This window comes from Stegodyphus dumicola, chromosome 8 (assembly GCF_044657685.1).
Source record: "Stegodyphus dumicola isolate Sdum_Otavi_A_Nest chromosome 8, ASM4465768v1".
Lineage (NCBI taxonomy): Eukaryota > Metazoa > Arthropoda > Arachnida > Araneae > Eresidae > Stegodyphus > Stegodyphus dumicola.
This window is the reverse complement of record NC_140775.1, coordinates 9,623,638-9,645,960: the sequence shown is the minus strand read 5'-3', so window position 1 is coordinate 9,645,960 and position 22,323 is coordinate 9,623,638. Positions and strand designations below refer to the sequence as shown.

The 22,323-nt window shown below is 33.4% G+C and overlaps 1 protein-coding gene across 3 annotated transcripts in view; it reads left to right on the top strand.

The window, feature by feature from the left end:
* Nucleotides 1-22,323, top strand: part of LOC146995643 (uncharacterized) — a 69,435-nt gene that overhangs the window by 4,812 nt on the left and 42,300 nt on the right. For all 3 annotated transcript variants that reach the window (XM_085821564.1, XM_085821565.1, XM_085821563.1), the window contains exons 2-3: nt 1,558-1,691; nt 12,270-12,399. In XM_085821564.1, the coding sequence (XP_085677690.1) occupies nt 1,558-1,691; nt 12,270-12,399 (264 nt within the window). The remainder of the gene's footprint in view (nt 1-1,557; nt 1,692-12,269; nt 12,400-22,323) is intronic.

Sequence of the window (22,323 nt, the reverse complement as noted above, 5' to 3'; positions counted from 1 at the left end):
TGGCCAGGAGCATAAATATATGTGTACAGCTCATGCCAGTTTATTTATGAAATGGGCAGAGCTTATCTAGGGTTTTCAGCATCTGGATACAACTGAAGATTTCATGCTGCCTCTTGTTTGCCAAGAATGGAAAATATTTCATTCTAAAATTTTGTAACATGAATTTGGCATCCCGTAGATGCTGCACCAGGGCACAGATATCCTCGCTAGTTATACAGCTGGAAATGCAGTTGATATGATCTTTTCAAGAGGATTTTATTTTATTTTTATGTGCTTCCTAGAAATTCGTGAAAAGTGAAGGTAGAGCAAAACAAATAAAAAACTATGAACTGTTTTTCATGTTCCTTCAGATATCCATTTTTCCAACTAGTGATCCTTCTCTGCAGGTCTAAGGGGTTTTGCAGAGAGCTGACTAGGGCTATGGTAATAAGATAATACCTTTTTTCTTTTAAATGAGTTTCCTGAAAGCAGATATATGTATATATACAGGGTGATTCTAAATTGTTTTTACAAATTAAAAGGGTCTGATAGTACTCATCCAGATGAGCAAAAATTACCATAGAAAATAGGGTCGCATTCCACTCTGAGAGGCAGAAAAGAGAAATATTAGAATTCCAACCTGAACTTGCAACAATGTCGAGTGAGCGAATGAACGAGACCAAAAGTTGCATAATCAGTTTAGTGAAAAACTCTCTGAGGACTCAAAACAGATAAAACCAAAAACTTGGAGTTCGAGTGTTAATTCGAGCTCAGACTTTGATGGCAAACACTCAAATGCACATCTTTGGTTAGCAAGGTGTCACCCTTGCAAATGATTACAGCAAGTTAATTATCTAAATTATTAGGGGAAAAATTGCTACCTTAATATCAAGTATCAATGTAGCAGTTTCCCCCCCCCCTTCGCCATCTTTTATCCTGTTCTCCTAAATTTACTGTGCAGCACTCATTTTACTTGAAGCACCCTTCTATGGGACACGAAGTTCTGACAGCCCGAACACAGCATGAACTTTTTATGCTAATCTCAGCATACAGCAGAAGTTAGAATTAGTTTATAATATTCAGCCCTTGATTAGATAATTAACTTGTTGCAATTGTTTGCAAGGTTGAGACCTTGCCAACCAAAGATGTGCATCTCAGTGTTAGCCATCTTAATCTGATCTTGAATTAACTCTCGAACGCCAAGTTTTTGGTTTTATCAGTTTTGTGCACTCTATGAGGTTTTTACTAAACTAATTGTGCAACTTTTGGTCTCGTTCATTTGCTCTCCCAACATTGTTGTAAGTTCAGGTTGGAATTCTAATATTCCTCTTTTCTGCCTCTCAGAGTGGAATGCGACCGTATGTTCTGTGGTAATTACTGCTCATCTGAATGAGTACTATCACCACTCTTAATTTTTAAAAACAATTTAGAGTCACCCTGTATAAGAATTACTTATTTAAAAACTTTTGGCTGATTTAAAATTATTTTGTTGTAATAATACTAAATATTATTCATGGCTGTTTTGTACACATTAAAAAAATTTTTGATTTTAATCATATGTGGTAATTTTAATTTCAGAAAAAGTGTAAAATGTTTTTAGAGGAAGCTATCCAGTATGCTTCACATGTTAAAGAAGATAATGAATTAAAAGAAAATCTACAACTGTTTATTGATGAATTATCTAATTATATAAAAGGACTGGATGCGAAAGGGTAAAATATATTGTAACTTTTTAAAACTTGGATATATTCATGATATTTTAGATCTAATGCATGTAACATTTTAAAACTGAGAAATTTTCTGAATATGTTAGATCTGCATATAATTTTCCTTATACTATTCTCTTTTTGAAAGCAGCATGAGTTTAGCAATATTTAAAATGCACTGTTGTCTAAAAATTGAACATAATTAAAAAAATGGGCAACATAAAGGATTAATGGATACGCATATATTACCCAGCAGTCATAAATGTTGGCTAACATTGAGCATGAAAGTTAGTAGAGATCCCACCAAAGGATCACTAAACAATCTGTTTCAATTTTTTGCTGCATAAAAAGGCTTATATCAGTTTGTACTATTTTGTTAGGACTCTACCAGAAGCTGTTTTAGAATGCTGTGAGAATGGAGACTTTCCCCAGGTTATTGTTCCCATCTATTACTGTTTTGTTGGCCATATCCAGTTGTTCATTTCTCTGTTTAACATATCTTGGTAAAAATATATTTACGTGTGCCCCTTGGTGACAATTGGCGATTTTTGGCGGTACGTGGACACTGAGTTTGTGCATTTCTTTGACTTGATATTTTGGCTTTGTGTAGCAGTGATTTTTGTGGCAAAAATCGTTGCTACACAAATCCAAAATAAAAACTTAAAGAATTACACAGACTCGGTAGCCATGTACATATCGACCTATTTTCACTTTAAAAAAAATCAGGGAATTGTGCAAACTAGGCATTGCGCATTTTTTTAACTTTGCCCGTGTACACATCAATCTATATTCACTTAAAAAGTCAAAGGAGCAGCGAAAAAAACATATATAATTTCAATAAATTACATTTTTTAAGTCAAACAATGATATAATATAAAAAAGGAAATTTATCTTAGTAAATGTCCACTTACCTTATTTACAAACTTCCATCTCTTCAGTCAAACAAAATTCCTTAACAGCATCCAAAAACTAACTAAAATTGTCCAAACTAGAATCTGTGTACTGGCATCACCACATGAATTCACAAAAATAAGAGTAAAAAATATCCTCCGTAGTGGCAGTATCCTCCAATGTTCGACCATATGCATTTCCTTTCTACAAACAGGACACTTATAATGACTACTAATTAAACCTTCATTTACACACCAGTCAATTAATGCTTTTTCCCTTTTTGTACCAAATTGTACAGAAACTTCAAATTAATCTTACCATGTAATGTTGCGCGGCCCCAACCTGCACGCAACAATAGTGGTGACTGCTGAGAACTGGAAAGAACTGGAAAGTCTTGAGAAGGGTTTAAATCCCTTTTTATTCAACTTTAAAAATTACAGATGCGTGCTCTTGACGCTCACAAACTACGCCGACTCGGCGGTAAAATAAAAATAAGAAACTAAAAATGAATAATAACAAGTGACTACCTACGAGGCTCTCTAAACGTAACTAACCTAACCGCGTTCTAAGATACCGCTGATAATTCAACAAACTTCTGAATATTACGTTGAAAGATTTAACTATCTGCCGAGGCAAGCACACAGGCCGAAACGCGCGGTTCTTCAATTTCTACCTAGCCACCTCCACGCTCGTGAAGCAAGAAAGCACACTTTCGAACTCGTTTCCCTTCTATTTAACTCAGAATACTTCCGCTGACTATTTTGAATACTTTGCGCGTTCTACTAAAATTTACATACTCTGGCATTGGCAATTCCAGGGGAAAGTAAGGCTTGACAGGAAAGAAAGTTTAAATTTAAAATAAATGTTAGTTAAAATAAATATAAACCCTACAACCATATTCAGCTATTTCACCATGTAAACCACAAAATAACAATATACTTCTTATCCAAAATCCGACACAAACAAGCATTTCAAAATCTTTTCCCATCATTCAAATTCACTGCAATCATGCAACCAATTACAAGTAACCCTCGTATAACAGGGTAGATAGGTTATGAGAAAATGCCGTGCTGTGTGAAACCGTGTTGTACGAGACCCAGAGGTAGTATAAAATGGGGGGTTATGTTCCGAAAATTTATTAAAACAAACTTTTTAAAATTGTATTTAAACATTTAAATTTTTATTAAAAATATACACAAAACAAAAAATATTACATATTAATGCAACTTTAGTTTAATAAATTTTTTCATTGTCACTGCTCCGTATAATCAACAGAGAACGCTTTTTCGTTGGAAAGAGATTGGTTTGGATGCCATTTCTATCGAAATCTTTGTCAATTTCTTCTTCTACTGTTAAATCTTGAATGTCCTCAATAGCCATGTTCACAAAGTTTTCACCTCCAATTGATTTAGCAAGTTCTAATATGCCACCACTTTCATTTTCTGACAATTCACGCATGTTTTCTAGTTGAACTGAAGAGGGCCATATCTTCTTCGAACATGCATATAACGTTGATGCTTTCAGTTCTTTCAGCGACAAAGAGATGAAGTCGATTCAGTTCTTGATTGAAATGTCTTCCACGCATCCATTATATTAATCAGTTTTGAATCAGTTACGTCTAAAATCTTCTGCAATGCTCTTCTTATGTAATATGTTTTAAAGGTATAAATAATATCTTGATCCAATGGTTGGAGTAACAAAGTAGTGTTATGTGGTCGGAACAGTATTTTAACATTGAGATGATTGAAATCCTGTGGGTGACATGGAGCATTATCTAATAGTAATAGAGCCTTAAAGTTCAAATTTTTCTGCCTCAAATAACGTTCAGCGTTTGGCACAGAATAATTTTAAAACCTTTAAATATATTCCCATCTACCCAAGCTCTTGATTTTGCTTTCCAATACACTGGTAAGGTGTTTTTATTTACGCTTTTAAGTGCACGAGGATTTAAAGATCTATAAATCAACAAGGTTTTTGTCATAAAGTTCAAAGTCATGCTGCAGAAAAATACAAAAATAGCGTTAGACAATTTTTAGACACCTTTAAATCAGGATGCAATTTTTTTCTTTTTTCAATATAAAGGTTCTATTGGGCATTTTTGTTCCACCAAAACCCAGTTTTGTCGGCATTGAAAACTTGAACTGCTGTATATCCTTGTTCTGTAATATTCTGAAATTTTTCAGGTAACTTCCTAGCAGCTTCATAATCAGCCGATGCAGATTCTCTTTGAATTCTTATGCTATGAATTGCAAAATGCTTTTTGAAATTTTTGAACCAACCTTTCCTTACCAGAAAATCTGGGTTGACGGAGGGTTCTCATGTTCTTTGAGGTGCTTGAAAATTTTGATTGTTTTTTGTTTAATGATATTACCAACCGACAAAATTCTTTTTTGACAGCTATCATCAATCCAAATGCTGAGTGCCTTTTCCATCTTGTCAATTATTGGTGGCCCCAGGGGCGAACTGCACATTTTGCGGATGTTGAAGATTCTTCAGCAATTGCACTTGTTATTTCTTTTTCATTTTTTTTTTAATTGTCTGAACTGTTTCTTCATTCCAATTAAAACATGTGAGATTAAATTAAACAATGTGAGATATCTTTTCTCCTTTTAGAAGACGGTCAAAGATTTGTATCTGTTCTTCAAAAGAAATTAATATCCTTTTAAACGTTTTTTTTTTTTAAATATTTATTGGACATGTTTCGGGACTGAAACTTAATGTTCTAAAGATGAAAAAGTTATTCTTTAACACACTGGGAGACTGCCAACCAGCAGCGTGAGACACTTCTGTTTTTAATCCATGGAGACGAAAATTTTAATTTTGGAAGCCGAACTTGCAGGTTGTGTATTTTAGAGCACTTATTGTGACCTTATGTTGCTCACCTTCTGCGATAGTGAGGTTTTTTCATTGTTATCTGGAACATTTGTTCATACGGGTCATCTGAGGACATTTGTTCTTACGGCGACCAGATCTTGGAAGACATCTGGCAGAACTTACGAAACAAGGATTCTTATGTATTAAATGACTATATGGGTGCTTTGCACAATATGGAAAAACTTCGTGCGGAATTCGTTGAATTTCTTTGGATTGCTTGGGCAGTTTTCTTACCGTGTTAGAGCGAAACCGTGCTATACGAAAACTGTGTTATGGGAGGGTTCTCGCAATTTATGAATCATGTTATAGTGAAACTGTGTTGTAGGTGGGCTACCTGTATATCGTAATAGGGTTTCCATAGCATTCAACTACTCAGGTTACCATAAATGAAACAACAACTTGGCAATGAATGAAACAACAACTTGGCAATAAATGAAACAATGTAGCGATAATCCAAGGGGCACCCTTAAATCTACTCTAACCCAGATGTTAATTCTCTCAACCAGCTGTAAAAGAACTATGGGGCTATCACAAATGTTAAATCCCCATTGTTTATCCATTTTCAAATAAAGTACCGTATCATGTCCATTAATACTCATTTTTGATGGTAGAATCCCGTAACTTTCAAAATAATCCAATGTCTGCTATTCTGTAGAAGCCAGGTCCTGAATTTTAATATTTTTTTTGTTTTCAAAATGCAAGAAAAAATTTTAGTAATAGCAGTAAATTTATATCCATGTTTGTAAAAACAAAACGTAGCCTATCGAGGATCAGTTGGGGTTACATCAAATAAAAGCTCATATGTTCATGCTTATTCATAACTAGCATTAAGTCATACTGCTTGTCGATAGTTTCAAGATCAGTGGAGTAATATGTAAGTATTAATTAATCTAAACTGAGCATGGATAAATGGATTATCCATTGACTTTAACAAATCTCTGTTATTTCAGGTAACATTATATACATATAATTATAATTCATAGATGCAGTTCATAATACTATAATCAGTGAATCAAGTTTTGCTCTCCACTCCTGCAACTTAATGCAACTGTGGATAACCTAAGCCCTCTGTATTATGTGGGAGGAGTAGGTTTAAGCAGACTGGTCGTTATGGCTTACAAGTGGTGTTTGAATCCACGTGGACACTCAGATTATCGCCCTCCATATTAGGTTGGAGGAGAAAGATCTAGTGTTGCAAATTAGTTCTGCGATAATAACAGTGCATGCCTTTGGCACAAACATTTAAGACAGAGGCACCACGTGGCGAAATTTATCTGTCAGTTTTACATCCACATTATGACCTCTCCGACTGGAAGATTTGTCTGCTATAATGGTCTCACCATCAAGCCACTTTATTTTAAGCCAGTATCTTCTTAACTTTATTTTATTAATAATATCAAAAATATAGAGCAAGATTAAATTTATGTACAATATTTTAATGAGGAGATGTCATGGTGGAGCCATGCATTTACATGCATTATAGATCAATTTTTTTATTTTACATACCTTTAGCATACTCAATGCTCCTCGTCTACTGCAAGTTTAATGATCATTTTAATCCTCTTAACTCCTGCTGGGAATTTTTCTAAATTTTTCCATTGCTAATGATGAAGAGAAGGTAGTCTTCCTTTTCTGGTCTAGTAGAGGACAGCTGCTGACGTAATGTGTTGCATCTGCCAGCGAGCCATTCGTTCTGCTGGTGCATCTCACTTGCCTTTTTTGGAATCTGGTATAATAACAGGAATTTCTGGTGATTAATAAGGGCTTGGTTTTCATAATATTCACACTTAAGTCTGTTTGTTGACATTTTTGGGAAAACCCAAAAAGTCATCTTGCCTGTTTGATCCTCTTCCCAACTGGTTTGCCATTGTCTTCCAAGCCAAGATTTCCTGGTATACCTTGGTCTTTACCGCGTCTTCTGAAAGTGGCACTTCAATGTCTGTGTCTTCTTTTTGGTATTGCAGCTTTGGTTTCTTAGTCGGTTTTCTCATTCCCTATTGTACCTCATGCTTTGATCCAGTTGATCAATACTGCATGGGTATTTCTTAGCATTATAATTAGTTCTTTTAAGGCTTGGATATTTCTTTTGCTTATTTTTGAACTGTTCAAGGTGGAGGGCACTTTGGCTATCTGTGAATGTCTTTATTGGGATATCCTGCCAAGCATATTGTTTAAGCCAGAATGATACTTTCTTTAAGGCTGGAACTTCTGCTTGGTAAACTGTGGCATCATAATAAAGTTGAAGACTTTAACAAACTTGAAGATTCGAAAACTTATGTATATAATTTAAAATCATGGTTAGAGCTGAAACAAAGGTTGGAAACAAAGGAGGTCAAGGTTACGAGGTCTCATTCTTGAACCATGATCCAAAAGCTGTATATATTTTTTGCATTGACAACTTTTTTGTGGCCCATATTAAGAAAACACCTCAAAGCTCTTAGATTGAAACCATTAAGCGACACTTATTGAGAAAGTCATGTAGATTCTCTAAAACCTTTACGTTTTGAAATAGAAAATATTAGCTGTACTTTATTTAGTGTTTATGAAAATATAGAAGTAGATAATTTGATTTGATATGAAGCCAGTGTTTTTTTTTTTTTTGGTCACAATAAAACAATTTAAGTTTTTATGTTTGATCATCATTTGGGATAATTTTGAGTCATATTAATTCGATAAATAAGGGACTTCATTCAAAAGATTTTGATTTAAACTCAGCTATTGATTTATTAAATAGTTCATTAATGTTTTTTAAAGATTTAGGATTGGATGAATCCTTTGACAGCCTTATCTTAGAAGCTGAAAAATTAGCTAATGAAGGGAGCATAGGAAAACACTTTGAGTTGACTATGCCACATCATTGTGTTTGATGTAAGAAACAAAATTTTTCATATGAATTTTCTAAAAACCTCTTTATCATCGAATTATGTACTTCCTTGTCGTGCTGCTTGATCAATAGTTGCTGTTTTTCCTGCTCGCTTCCTAAGAATGGCATCAATTTTGGGAGTTATTGCTGCTTACCTAAATTTACCAGTGAGATTTGTAACTAAATGAATCAGTTTAATGACTAATGGCAAATATCCCATTCATCCTCCTCCTTTATATTTATTTATTAGTATGTCAATAAAATAGAAAATAACTATTTATTAATGTATATAGTTCATAAATAAAAATAATAACTCAGCTTGTCATTAATTTTTTTCAATTAATTTTAATTTCATTTCAAATTCAAACTGTCCAACAAAAACTGGAATCGGAGTCAACCTGTTTTTAGAGACTCCAGCTCCGACTCCTTTTACCCCAAAATCATCATCGACTACGACTCCACAGCCCTGCTCAAAAGTTGATATTTTCGCCCCATAAATACATAATACTGATACAAAATCACTGATATTTAGTACATAAAACCAAGGTTATGTTGTTAGCAAATATCTAACCTTAAAATATGACGTTGTCGTTGTCTTGCCCATATTACATGGAACTTTGATTGCCAGAGCCTACTCCAAAGAGAGGTTGACATCTATTTTCCACCTTCAATTTTGAGGGAAAACACCCCAGGGGTATTTAGGAGGGGTCTCCCACCCCTCTCCCCTTCCACCAGTTCACAAGAGAGGACTTTCAGCATGCTGCATATTTAGATTGCAGCCATGCCACACAAACACTATACATTTAAAACATCCACGTCTCCTCCAGGATTCAAACCCGGTCCCTTCGGTACCTTAGTAGACTTCCCTAAACACTATACTGTCTGGGCGACACGATGTGACATTTTACTTCAGTTTTAACCATAACTTACTGGTGGCGCCATTTTTTTTTTATCAAAGTGGAGAGTTATTTGTACTTCCAGTAAAAAAAATAGATCTGAAAGAAGTTATGCATGATTTTACAGAAAAAAAAAGTTCGAAAAAGGTTATTTTAATTTAGGTTTTAACTTTGTATATTGTACGGGTATTTTTTATTCTTTGTTATTTTAAAAGTATTGTTTTGTACTAGCTTTAGTTCCAAAGTTTGTCTGTTTTTATATATAAAAAAAAATTTAATTAATATTTTATGTGTGTTATTGTCTTAATTTAATTAGATTAGAGTACATTTTTCTGGTTATTATTATTATTTTTTCTAAATCTGTTTGTAGAGTATTTAAAGCTTGTATACTCTTTTGAGGTTTGCCTATGATGGCAAAAATGCTAGAGGTGGCGGTGGCATTATATAAATGACAAATGCTCTTTAGACAAAATATTAAAAGGTTTTTATTGAAAAGACGAGATGTTAAACTTATGATGATGACAAGATGTTAAGCATTAATGGCTTCTTTAACAAGATAAATCAATTTTTATTTTTCTCTAACATTACATTATAACAATTCAATAACAAATGCATAGTTCATGGTTCTTTCTTAGTAGTCATTTTGACATTTTCCTTGCTAACATCTGTTAAGTAGTTTTGCAGTAGACAGAATCATCATTGCATATCAACATGCTATGATTTCTTCTTGAATATTACACCTTGTCTTTCCATTTTCATACAGACAATAGCGTGGAGGTTTTGCTGAGCAAATTCAGAGTAGCATATTTTGTCACTTCCCAACAAAGACTGAACTGTAAATGGTGAACTCTGTATCTGAAGCAAGCATCAGTCAGTGCCTTGTCATGCAGTTGTTAGTATGAGTATTTTATATTGTGCCAGTTGTCTTTTGGCAATCCACAGAATGCCTAGGAAATTTGTCAAATATTAATTGTTTTGTACTTCAGCATTAAATTTTTGGCATTCTATTAAGTGCTGCTTATATACATTAATTAATATTAATTATTATTGGACAAGTCAAACAACAAGAATCAGTATAATATTTGTAAATTTTGCAGACCTACTTGTTAACTATAGAATCATCTCCTCAGCTGCCTAAGTGCAAATGAACGAGATAAGATATGATGATAAGAATTACTAGAAAGAAATTAAGGTACTGGTGCCATCTATTGATGAAACAAGAAAACTAAAACAAAATTTCCATAAAGGCTGAAGGTAAAGATGGGTTGGAATTAGGGTCATCAACTAGAACATAAAGATTTTTTTGAATGTGAATTGCACCTAGAAAATCTAATTATAATGACAGGAGCTTTTCAACCAACATTATTAACCAAGCAGTTAAAAAAAGTTCTTATTTCAGCACATCAAAAGGCATACTCTCATTTTTTGAGATTGTAGGAATTCTGTTGTCATTCCTTTATTTCCATCGATTAGCTATAAAACTGCATGTATTTTATAGAAATTTAACTTTCTGATTATTTTTTTTCCTTAGCAATAAAATTCGCAATTTCGTACTTAAGGATCCCATTCAGGATATGAATTCCTGGAGTATTTACAGGATCCCTTGCCAGTGTGGTTTAATTTACATTAATCAAACTAAGGCAGCCTTAAAATATCATGTTAAAGAATATGAGGCATATATTAGGAAAAAGGCTCCAGAAATCTTCTATTGCCAAGCATTGTTGGTCAGGAATTCACACTTTCCATTTTTCTGCAGCCAAAATTATTCAAAAAACATCTTCCATTGGTGAATTAGATTTTCTAGAGGTGTTTCACATTGGGGGGGGGGGGAAAGAGCTTTTTCATCTAATTAACAACCCTAATTCCAATCCATCTTTACCTTCAGCTTTTAAGGAAATTATGTTTTAGTTTTTGTTTCATCAATGGGTGGCTCCAGTAGCTTAACTTTTTCCAGCCGTTCTTATCTTATCTCGTTCATTTGCACTTAAGCAGCTGAGAAAGATGATTTTATAGTTAAACCACCAAAACAAGTCCTGCAAAATTTATAACTATTACTCTGATTCTTGTTTTTGACTTCTCAAGTAAATCATTATTTGGTGTGTTATTTTAACCTAAACTAATATTAATTAATATGCATCTTGGTGAGTGTTGCTGAAGACAGAGATTATAGTTTAAGCAAATTAATAAGGTAACTGGATTAAAATCACATAAAATCGTATAAATTTTAGGGTTACCTTAATCCAGAAACTTCTGCAGGAATTAGGTGATACAGTGTTGATGTAAACTCACCAATATATGCATCTACATTTTGTGGGTGGCAGAATAATATGAAGATGTCTTTTATATAAGTTTAAATAATTGACTTTTATATTTCTTTTTAGCCCAAAAGGGCTTTGTACCTGAAGGACTATTGTTTACTTTTTGTGATTTTGTGTTGAAAACTTTAAAAAGCTGTATGACTTTTCAAATCATTGCCACCAAATACTATCGCCCTGTATTATATTTGGTGAAATTAAATAATGAAAAATCTGCATAAATATATGTATGTTTCTCACATTGTGATAAAATAATGGTACCTAGAGCCGTCCAGTTTTGAATGGCGTAATCCTACTGAAGCCCAAATTTGATATTTCGAATTTGTTTTATTATCGATTTCATATTTTGTAAAACTTTAATGAATTTTTGATTAACAGATTCAATTATTTCAAAGCGAGCAATGGCAACGTTGTACGGAAAAAACATTTTATATCCAGCTCGTGAGACTGTGTATCGGAAATTCTAAAGATATGCTCATTTTAAAATTATTTTGCGATATTGCTCTTGAACTGAATTTTATGGTTTCAGTGCAAAAACATGATATTTAATGGAACATGATATTAAAGGTAACACACAAAATGTTAAAAAAAGCACCCCTTTGGACGTAATTTACAATCTGAAACCTTTCAGTTTTATTATTATTATTATTGTAGTAGTGTTTTTAAAAGTAGTATCCTGAATTTTTCTAATGATATGCTTTATATGCTTTTTAAATATTAAAACTAACATTTTTATGCTTTATAGATATGTGTTTCCAATTAATTATCTCGAAGGAGTGCAGTTAGAATTTGTGAGACTAATTGAATTAATGAAATTTGAAAATGAGCGTGATTATCGTAACCTTTTTGCCAGGTATGGAGGACTAGCAGGACAGGTTGGTAAAAATATTTACTTACAAGTAATTCTTTTTATTTTGTGTGTATTCATTTGATTTTTATATAATGTGGTCATTCATATACAGAGCCATTGAAAAAATGCTGTAAGTGTAGAAGTACACGTTTTAAAAATTCAAATGCATTGAAATAAATATTGAAAAATGTCTGAAATTTTCATCTGGTTTTAATAGCATTGCAACATCAAAACATAACAAAATTTTTACTGATAAATTGAGACTTTTTTGCTGGGCCTGTTCAAATAACATATATAATATATGTGTGATATGCATATGCTTTTTCCTTTTACACTGTCAGTAGTACTACAGAAGATACGCTCTGCATGTTTTCAAGAATTTTTTTATAGTTAGAAACTGATGTCTTTTTATCATAGAAAAATCAGAAAATTCTTTTAATTTTTGGTTAATTTCAGCCATTGTAATTTTTAACTGAAATACTTAACGCATCACTCAATAAGTCTGCAAACTAGCTATGCTCCTCTAACTTTAGGATGTCCTTTTTGTAGAGCGATTTGTCTTTGCTCCCAAAATGGGCCTCACTTTCAGCAATCACTTCCCCATTTGAGGCAGATTTCTTTTCCTGGAGCATCTTTCTGATCATTGGGGGGGGGGCAGGTTTGGGGAGTGTGATGGGTGGGGAAACAATTTGAAGTGTAATTTATTCAATTTAACCATTGTTTTCATCAACTTGTGTGACACAAGGCATTGTCTTCGTGAAACAGCATTTTTTTCTTTTGCATATGATGCCATTTTTTCTTGATCCAGTAGTGCCATGTAACATTCACTTAGTTGATCCAGTAATGCCACGTAATATTTGCTATTGATAGTTTAATAGTTCAATCTTTCTCGAGATAGTCAATGAGCAAAATGCCGCAAAATACCTACTACTATCCAGAAATCTAATGGGTCTTTTCAACAGTATTGCCATATATGTGTCAGACTGGAGACTTGAGTGATGTGTTGTGCCTTTAATAATTTATTTGGTACAACTCTGATATACGCCTTAATTTCAACAAATGTGGTGATATATGTTCTGCGCTGGTTTTTGGCATGATTGCGTGTTCTATGGCAACCCTGTTGACGTTGAACAATCTTTCGCTGGAGCTCGTCTGTGTCTGAGAAGATGGGAGGGAAAGATAAAATGGTAGAAGTTGTTGAATTGAAGTTCGGCAAAAGGAAATATCATTGTGGCTATCCTGTTGAGGGGTAGTGGGTATTTGGAGGTGTGGAAAGAGGGTCTGGGAGATTATTTTTAATGGCTGTGCATGATAGAAGTAGGGATTTGTGATTTTATTTATTTGTGAACCATAGTATGAATTTTCTGGAGTGCATCTGGCTGTCATGTAAATATGATAGTGATTACGTGACGGCATGTTAAAGGCGGTATGAAATTGGTATTTCTGCTGCTCGAAAAAGCATTAATTCATGGTAAGTGCATTTTATTTTATTCTTGTTCTTATTTTGTAGAATGTTATGATCATTGGTTATTTAGTATGAATTTCTGTCGTTGTTGTTTTTGAAACAGAACTCTGTGTACATGGTATTATTTGAAATTTATTGTTATTATGGTATTTTATTAAAGTGAGGTGTGCGTAGATCGTAGATTCGTTCCTTGCCTAAATTGTGCAATTCATAGATGTGTTTTTAAGTTTAAACAGGATGCTGTGTACATGATATTCTTTGAAATTTATTGTTGTTATGTTAATTTATTAAAGCGAGGTGTGCGTAGTTCGTAGATTTGTTCGTTGCCTAAATTGTGCAATTCGTAGATTTTTTTTAAGTTTAAACAGGATGCTGTGTACATGGTATTCTTTGAAATTTATTGTTATGTTAATTTATTAAAGCAAGGTGTGCGTAGTTCGTAGATTCGTTCCTTGCCTACATTGTGCCATTCATAGATTTTTTTTTAAGTTAAAACATGTCACTGTGTACATGGATTCTTGTCAAATATTTTTGGTTAGAACTTGACATTTTTGCTATCTAAATTTTTAGTTTTTGTTTCGGATTTTTAGCTTAAATCATGTGTTCGAAACGTAGTTTTTGCATGTGCGAAAACCGCATTTTTGGAGACATTTTAGGCTTAAAGTTTGAAATATAGACAAAAAATTTAGATAGTAATATGGCAGTGTGAAGTTTCTCGCCAAAAATGTTTGCCGAGAAATTTGCTGACTTGAGGGCGCATATCAGAGTAGTTCCATTTATTTTGCAGTGCTCTTAAATGCTTATTCTTTTACAAGCAAAACATTCTTATTGGTTTTAAAACATCCAAGTTTTATTTTTTAAATCTGTCTATAATGCATTTTTATAGAGAATGAATTTATACTGTTGTTTGATGCAATTTTAGCATTAGCAGTTAATTTGCTTCAGCTGCAAGTTTCTTTGATAAAAATTAAAATTGCTGTTAAAATATTTTGCTGTAAAACATTAATTTATAAATTTCCTGACATTAAATGAAATGCAGAATGCACATGCACATTATTTGTGGATGATTTGATACACAAGTAATGTGCAGCCTCTGTTTTTCGAGTAGCACAAAAGGAATTAGTCTGCAGTTGTCAAATTTGGAAAGTGGGATGGCCAAATCAGATCACTAGAGTGAGAAATTGTATGATTTAGAAATTCGTATAGTATTACAGCCATACCATGTTTGCCTTTTCAATTTTGAGAATCTTCATTGTTCCACTGTAATACACACTGTGAACATCTGTCACTTAGTCTGTTTGAATAAAGGCTTTTTGCAACTGTGGTCTGCAAATGTATGCCAACAATATATGGCATACTAGTTGCTTGATTCCTGTCGTGCATTCTAGGAGGATTGTCTGTTCAAACTGATATATTCTATTTGTGCCCACCTTTTTCTATATCCACTAGTTTCCAAAAATTAAGTGAAAATCACAAAAATAGTCATAACTTGTTTTAAAATAAGCCAGTTCATATAAAATTTGAATATGTTATCAAATAAGAATTGCTGTCACTGAGTAAAAATACATCATCTGCGAGGAGCTTAAAGTTACACATTTGAGAGCAGGCCTGTGAATTTTGCTGTGATGCTAAGATAAGAAATCTGGAATAGCCAATTCATAACAGTGACCTCCAGGCATTATTTGCCTGAAGAACTGCAGTGGAGAGCTATTGAAAGACTAGACACATGTGTCAGACAGAAGTAGCCAAATGTGAATGTGACTGGCTAAGTGTGAATTCACCGTGGTTCGTAGACTTTGGCGACAATTTCTGACCACAGATTTGGCATCCAAGAAGTTTGGCGAAGGATGGCCAACCACTAGGCTGTGCGCTGCTGGTTGATTTTTGTTGTTATGTTCACGAAGAAATAGAACCACAGCGCCAATAACTCAGTTCCTCCCTTACTGCAGCTACCAGAATGTTGGTATTGATGTCAGCGGTCTATAGAAGGCTTCATGAAGGAGGTCTGTATGCGAAGCGACTAACCATTTACGTGCTACTACTTGTGTGATGTCATAGAAGGGAATGTTTGAGTTGGGCACATCAACATGCCCACTTGACGGCTGATCAATGGAGGGCTGTTCTGTTTATGTATGAATCCAGCTTTAGGCTCCAAAGCAATAGCAGGCATTATTTGATTTGATGAGAACCTGGAACCTGTTATCATCCAAAAAGATGCTTGCAGAGGAGACAGTGTTTGTGCTTGAGATCTTATCTCTTTGGGTAAACACATAGACCTTTATGTCTTAACCACGTGGAACTGTGAATGCTCAGGCCTAGTGAATGCTTAGGCTCAGTGAATGCTCAGAGATGAAATTCTTGATGCTTATGTGTGCCCTTATGCTGGAGCAATAGGTGGTTTGCTACAGGATGACAGTGCTAGACCACATACGACTCGCATTGTGGATGATTATCTTCAGCAGCAAACAATTCAGCACATGCAGTGGCTACTCGAACACTGGATCTGAATCCTATCAAGCATGTTTGGGATGCTTTAGGAAGACATATAGCTGCTCTAAGTCCTCCTCTTCAGACCCTTGCCATGCTTGCAACTGCTTTGCAAGAGCAATTGCTTCTAAGGGAGATCATACTCCATATTGAAAGTAATTTTCCGGTACCAAACTTACACATCCGATTTGTTCGTTTTATATGTATGTTAATTTCTATAACACCATTGTCTGGTAATTTCTTTATGTGTTATTTTATACCTTACTATGTGTCGTATATTGTGAATCAGTTTCATTAAAGTCTACTTAAAACTTGTTGAGTAATTGCGATTTTCGTGGTATTTCAATAATTGATGATAACCAGTGTAAGTTGCCAACTTACCCAATTTAGACAGGAGACTTCTGATTTTTGATCGTTCTCCCGCCAACCTGATTTAAAGCATATTTCTCCCAACTTTCTCTTTTTCTTAAAATTTCTCACGATTTTTATGTAGCTTGACTTAAAATGAGTTTCAGCATCTGAAAGCACTTGGTTTTTCTCCAGATTACATATAAAAGTAAACTAAAGTCCTTTCATCAGTGAGAAATAATGCCGCGCTTCTGCTTTGTGAGTAAGAGCACACATACAATTCCAAAATGTCATGTTCCAGTTCTTCAGTCAGCACAGAACAAGATCAAGGTTGTTATCTTGTTGCTGAGCAGTGTTGAGTCATGTGCTTTTGAGAAAAAGTTTAAGAAATTAAATGTTTTGTTTTAGTTATGTCTGTGAAAAAGGTAAACTTTCAAAAATCATACACAGATGACAGCTTTATTTAAAAAATTGTTTCCTGGAAGCGAAATCGCTAATAAATACTCTAGCGCAAGGACCAAAATGCCTGCTTGTTAAAGAAATGGGAATGAAAAATAAATCTTCGGTTATTGATTGCATTAAAACAGTTCTACTCATGGAAGCCAGTAATATCAATTCAAAACTGTATCCAATTGTTGTTTCGGTTGATCTTTACATTATGGTAACTTGGCGATTTTTTGGCGAAAATGTGGCGACCAACTCTCCTACAGCAACCCTCTATTTTTTTTTCCCGCCGCCATTGTGTCTTCACGAAGTAAAGACACGTTTCTTTTCTTTTTATCTACAGAACACTTCTTCCAACAATCTACTAGCCAAATTACACTTATGCTAGAAATTTTATCTAACAAAACTGCTTAATCATGACAAATATTCACTGCAAAATTGGAAAAAAGTGCACAATACCATACTCCTTACGCGTTTTTCAAAATAACACACACACATAAACCATGTACACATCGACTTATTTTTACTTAAAGAAACATCCCAGAATTACACAAAAATGGCATTGCACACACTCTTCACTATATCCATGTACACTGCTTTTTTCTCATAAATTAGAAAAATTTCACGAAAATACATGACAATTTTCTGAATCTTTAAATCCGGTAAAAAGAACATATATGAAATTACCTGATCGCAAAAAAGTATATACCCTTTCCAAATATGAACATTTCCACATATAAAATAAATAAAATATCCAAAATCTTTTACCTCTAAATCATCTATTATATTATAAACGTCACCAACGAATTCATACCGCAAGCATTACAAATACTTAGTGTCAAATATTTAAATTATTTCCATGCACGTTTACTTCAACTAAAACGTATACCAAATTCCTACAAACATAAAATTCACAAAATAACTATCATTTAATTAAAATATCACTAAACCATGTACACGTCGACTTATTTTTACTTAAAAAAAAATCCCAGAATTGCACAAAAATGGCATTGTGCACACTCTTCACCATATCCATGTACACTCCTTTTTTTCTCATAAATTAGAAAAATTTCACGAAAATGCATGACAATTTTCTGAATCTTTAAACCCGTTAAAAAGAACATATATGAAATTACCTAATAACAAAAAAGTATATACCCTTTCCAAATATGAACATTTCTACGTATAAAATAAATAAAATATCCAAAAACTTTTACCTCTAAATTATCTATTATATTATAAATTTCACCAACGAATTCATACCGCAAACATTACAAATACTTAGTGTCAAAGAAATAGAATTAAATTCAAAAACACTACTTAAAATATAAATAAGCACATACATTAAATTAATAAAAGTTAGCTTACAATCCTAATTACTTTAAACTAAATCATTGCTAATAACAATTTTCCCAATAATATCTTTACTTCCACCTTACATTTAGAACAATGCATAAAAATAATATCCTCAAATAATTAAAAATACTAACTTACCTAATCTTCTTCAGAATCTTGATTACGTGTCCGATAAACTTTTCTTATTTCTGTTTCAGGATCTTTAAATTCATACTTATAGTTCACAGCAAGGTACCAGGTAAAATAAATAACTTAATAAAACATCTTTACTTCTATCTCGCAGAACCTTAAAGAAACACTTATTACTACCTCTTTCAATCCCACTAAATACCCATTTCGAATTCACTTTAGTTAGGGCCATGGGATCCAAAAATTAATGAACACTGTTTCACATAACACAAAATGAAGCCAAATACAAAATTTCCAGATTTTTTCCCGATTTCCCCCCTTTTCCTATTAAAGAACCGTAATTCGTCCATTAATATCACATGACATATCCCATGATCTCTCATTTCCCTCACACAAAATAATGCGTAATCGGAACTGAGTACTGCTCACATTATTACCAAAGTGCCAGGTAGTAACCTTTATCGCCTCCAAAATGTTGCCAAACTACCAGTTACCATATTCTAAAGATCAGCCTTAACTTTATATGAAGAGAGAATATTTGTTAAATTCAAATTTAATTCTTTGCAGCAATGGCGCATGAGAATTATTTAAATTTAACTTTACTTTTTATTCTTATGAAACAATATATATATATATTCTGTAACTGTAGGGGAAAAAGCATGAATTTTTCTCAGCTGTTTAAACAGTTCCCATGTGTAAAATAGTATTTCATCTCCCAAAATATTAGTTAATTTTCTCCTAATGTTTAATGTCTTGCCTGTTCGTACAGTGTAATTAATGTCATGGTAATTTTGGATACTTTCTATAGATCTTGCATAATAACTACACATGTAAGTTATATGCACATTCGTAAATCTCTTATGATATGAAAAGTTATTGCAGACTTTCACATAAATATTAATAACTTGATATTCTTGCAACAGGTGACTTACTTCCATAGACCATGATCAGAATTAAATAAACTTATAAGTTTATCATACTAAATTACACGAAAAGCAGCATGACATAAATAAATGCAAAGAAATTAAATGTATTTACTGTACTAATAGATTATTATATTACACGACATTGGTTTTGCCCATGTATAATGGGAATGAAAGCCAGTTTTCCGTAGGAAGGAAAACTGGGTCATCAACATCCTCTACAGAGGCATCTGTTTTCTTAAGCAGATTGCTTTTACCACATTTCAGTGACCTTGATTTAAGTATGCAACTGGATAATATTTTCTTTCTGCATGAAATGTGTTAACTGAGTTTTAGAAATATAAGCTACTTGAAGTTACTGTGATAATACTAATTTTTGGTACCTCCATATTATACCATCAACCATGAAAGTTGTGCCAATTGCTGCTGTGGAATTCTGAGCCAGACATTTGTATACAGCAGTTACAACAAACCGTACATCAGTCTCTCTGCAGAATACATGAAATAGCCCTGCTGTGAAAGTATTGGACCCACTTCGTGAAAAAACATTTGTTCATTACTACTGTTTTACTTGCCGTCAAATTTTACCAAAAGCTCATTTTAGAATGCTATGAATACAAGTTGTCCACAGGTAATTGTTTCAATTTCTTACTGTTTTGTTCGCTATTTCCACATACAGTAGATGTTAATTCTCTCGACCAGCTGTAAAAGAACTGGAGTGCAATCACAAATGTGATTCTACCTAGCTTACCAAGAATTATTTTGGGTTACATTCAAATGAAACCGCAGATGTTGAGAGTGTGGTGTGATATTAATTTTTGTTTTGTCTTTATTAACCGGAAAAATAAATTTTCCATTAATGGTGAAAGGGTAAGAAATATATGATAATAAATATAATATTATAGTCATTTCAAATTACTGCAAGAATGTTTTATTATTATTATTATTCGAATAATAATAACAAAAAGCTATCTATACTATAATTATAGTGAAGTATAGATATTAAATAATGCAAAAGCTTTTAGAATCACCTATTTACTACAATTTAATGAAAAAAGGGTAGCTATAATGTTTTTTTGTTTGTTTGTTTGTTTTAACGTTTTATTGCATATTTTTAATAATGAAAAAACAGTGACATATTTTTGTTAAAAATGGAAAGTAAATTCCTTTATTAACTGCTCACATTATTACCAAAGTCCCAGGTAGTAACCTTTATCGCCTCCAAAATGTCGCCAAACTACCAGTTACCATATTCTAAAGATCAGCCATTGTTTCTTTTCCTAATTCAATGTCTTCAGAAAATGAATGTAGTTTACATTCTGTCTCCACTTTAGAAGCACTTTCGTTAGGCTTTAATGTAGCACAGCTAATTATTAAAACTTTAAAAGAAAATACAATTCCTCTGGATATTGCTTAGCACTTGATACTGATAATGCACCAGTAATGGTAGGTTGGAAGACCTGGTGTTGCAGGCATCTTAAAAAAAGAAAATTCAAATTTTCAGATTATGAGGTACACCTCTTAAATTCATTTGTTGAAAAAGGGGCAGCTTCTTTACCAACAATTGAAACAATTCCAACAGCTGTATAATACTGTATCCAGTTGTTGAAAAGATTTTGAAACATGAAGAAACTAAGGAAAATTTTGGACTAAGAAAAATTTTGAAACATGTATGTACACACTGGCTATCTTTAAAGAAATCTTTATCCAGAGTTTTTAATCGATGGAACCCCCTTCTCATATTTTTTAAAGAAGTAAATGCATCTAGAGTTAAGATAAAATAAGGTTGTCTGCACAGCATTCTAATTTATAAAAGTGGTCCTCATTTGGAAAAGAGTTTGAGAAATGTCATTCACACATCTTCATGAATCATGTCTGGCATTTCTCATGAAATATCTACACTGTGTGGTGAATGTGCTGTACTTAACCTCACAACTGTAAGGTAGTGTAAACAATTTGAAAATTATCATGTTTTAACCCACGAGAACGCGCGTCGGGCCTGCGAGGCTCGGTCGTTACAAAAACGTAATTCTCCCTATGATGAAATTTTTAGACCTTCTCAGTAGCTGCATTTAAGGTCATGTGCTTGTCATTCACAAGCATTTCCAGAATTTCACCCTTCATCTTGTATCAGAAACTGAGTAAATGGGCTTCCCAGACCCAAAGCGCTCGCTCACATTGTCATTTAAAATTGAGAAAGAGATCAGGCAGTTGCAAAAAGGTTGCGCTATTTGAGCAATGAGGATGAAATAAACAGAGAGAAAAGACTACAGAAACTATTAGCCGAAGTGTCGACTGATGAAGATGCAATTAATGAAGATGACGAAAAAATAGTTGGTGAAGAACAGTTTAGTGATCACCAATCGAATTCTGAAGAGGCAATCAAGCGATAAATCTAGCAGTTAATTAAGTAATTTTGTGTCCATCAGCGAATTGTTATCTTGGCAAATATAATGTGACAAAATGGAATAAAAAAGAACCAAGACTTGCTGTGAGAACTCTTGCTCACAGCATTGTGAGAAAATTGCCGGAAATGTTTGTGAAGCAAAATTTGTGTCTTTCCCCTATGAATTCTTGGCAACTGCTTATGGATAAAATAATAGTAAAGATTCTAGTAGATTGCGCAAACATTTATATCGAATCCATTGCCATCAAATTTGAAAGATAGAGAGATTCTCGATCCACAAATATTACAGAAATCAGAGCACTTATCAGTCTTCTTTATTTTGAAAGACTCCACAAGGTTTCTCACATAAATGTTCTCGACCTTTGGGTGACTGACAAAACAGTGCCTGAC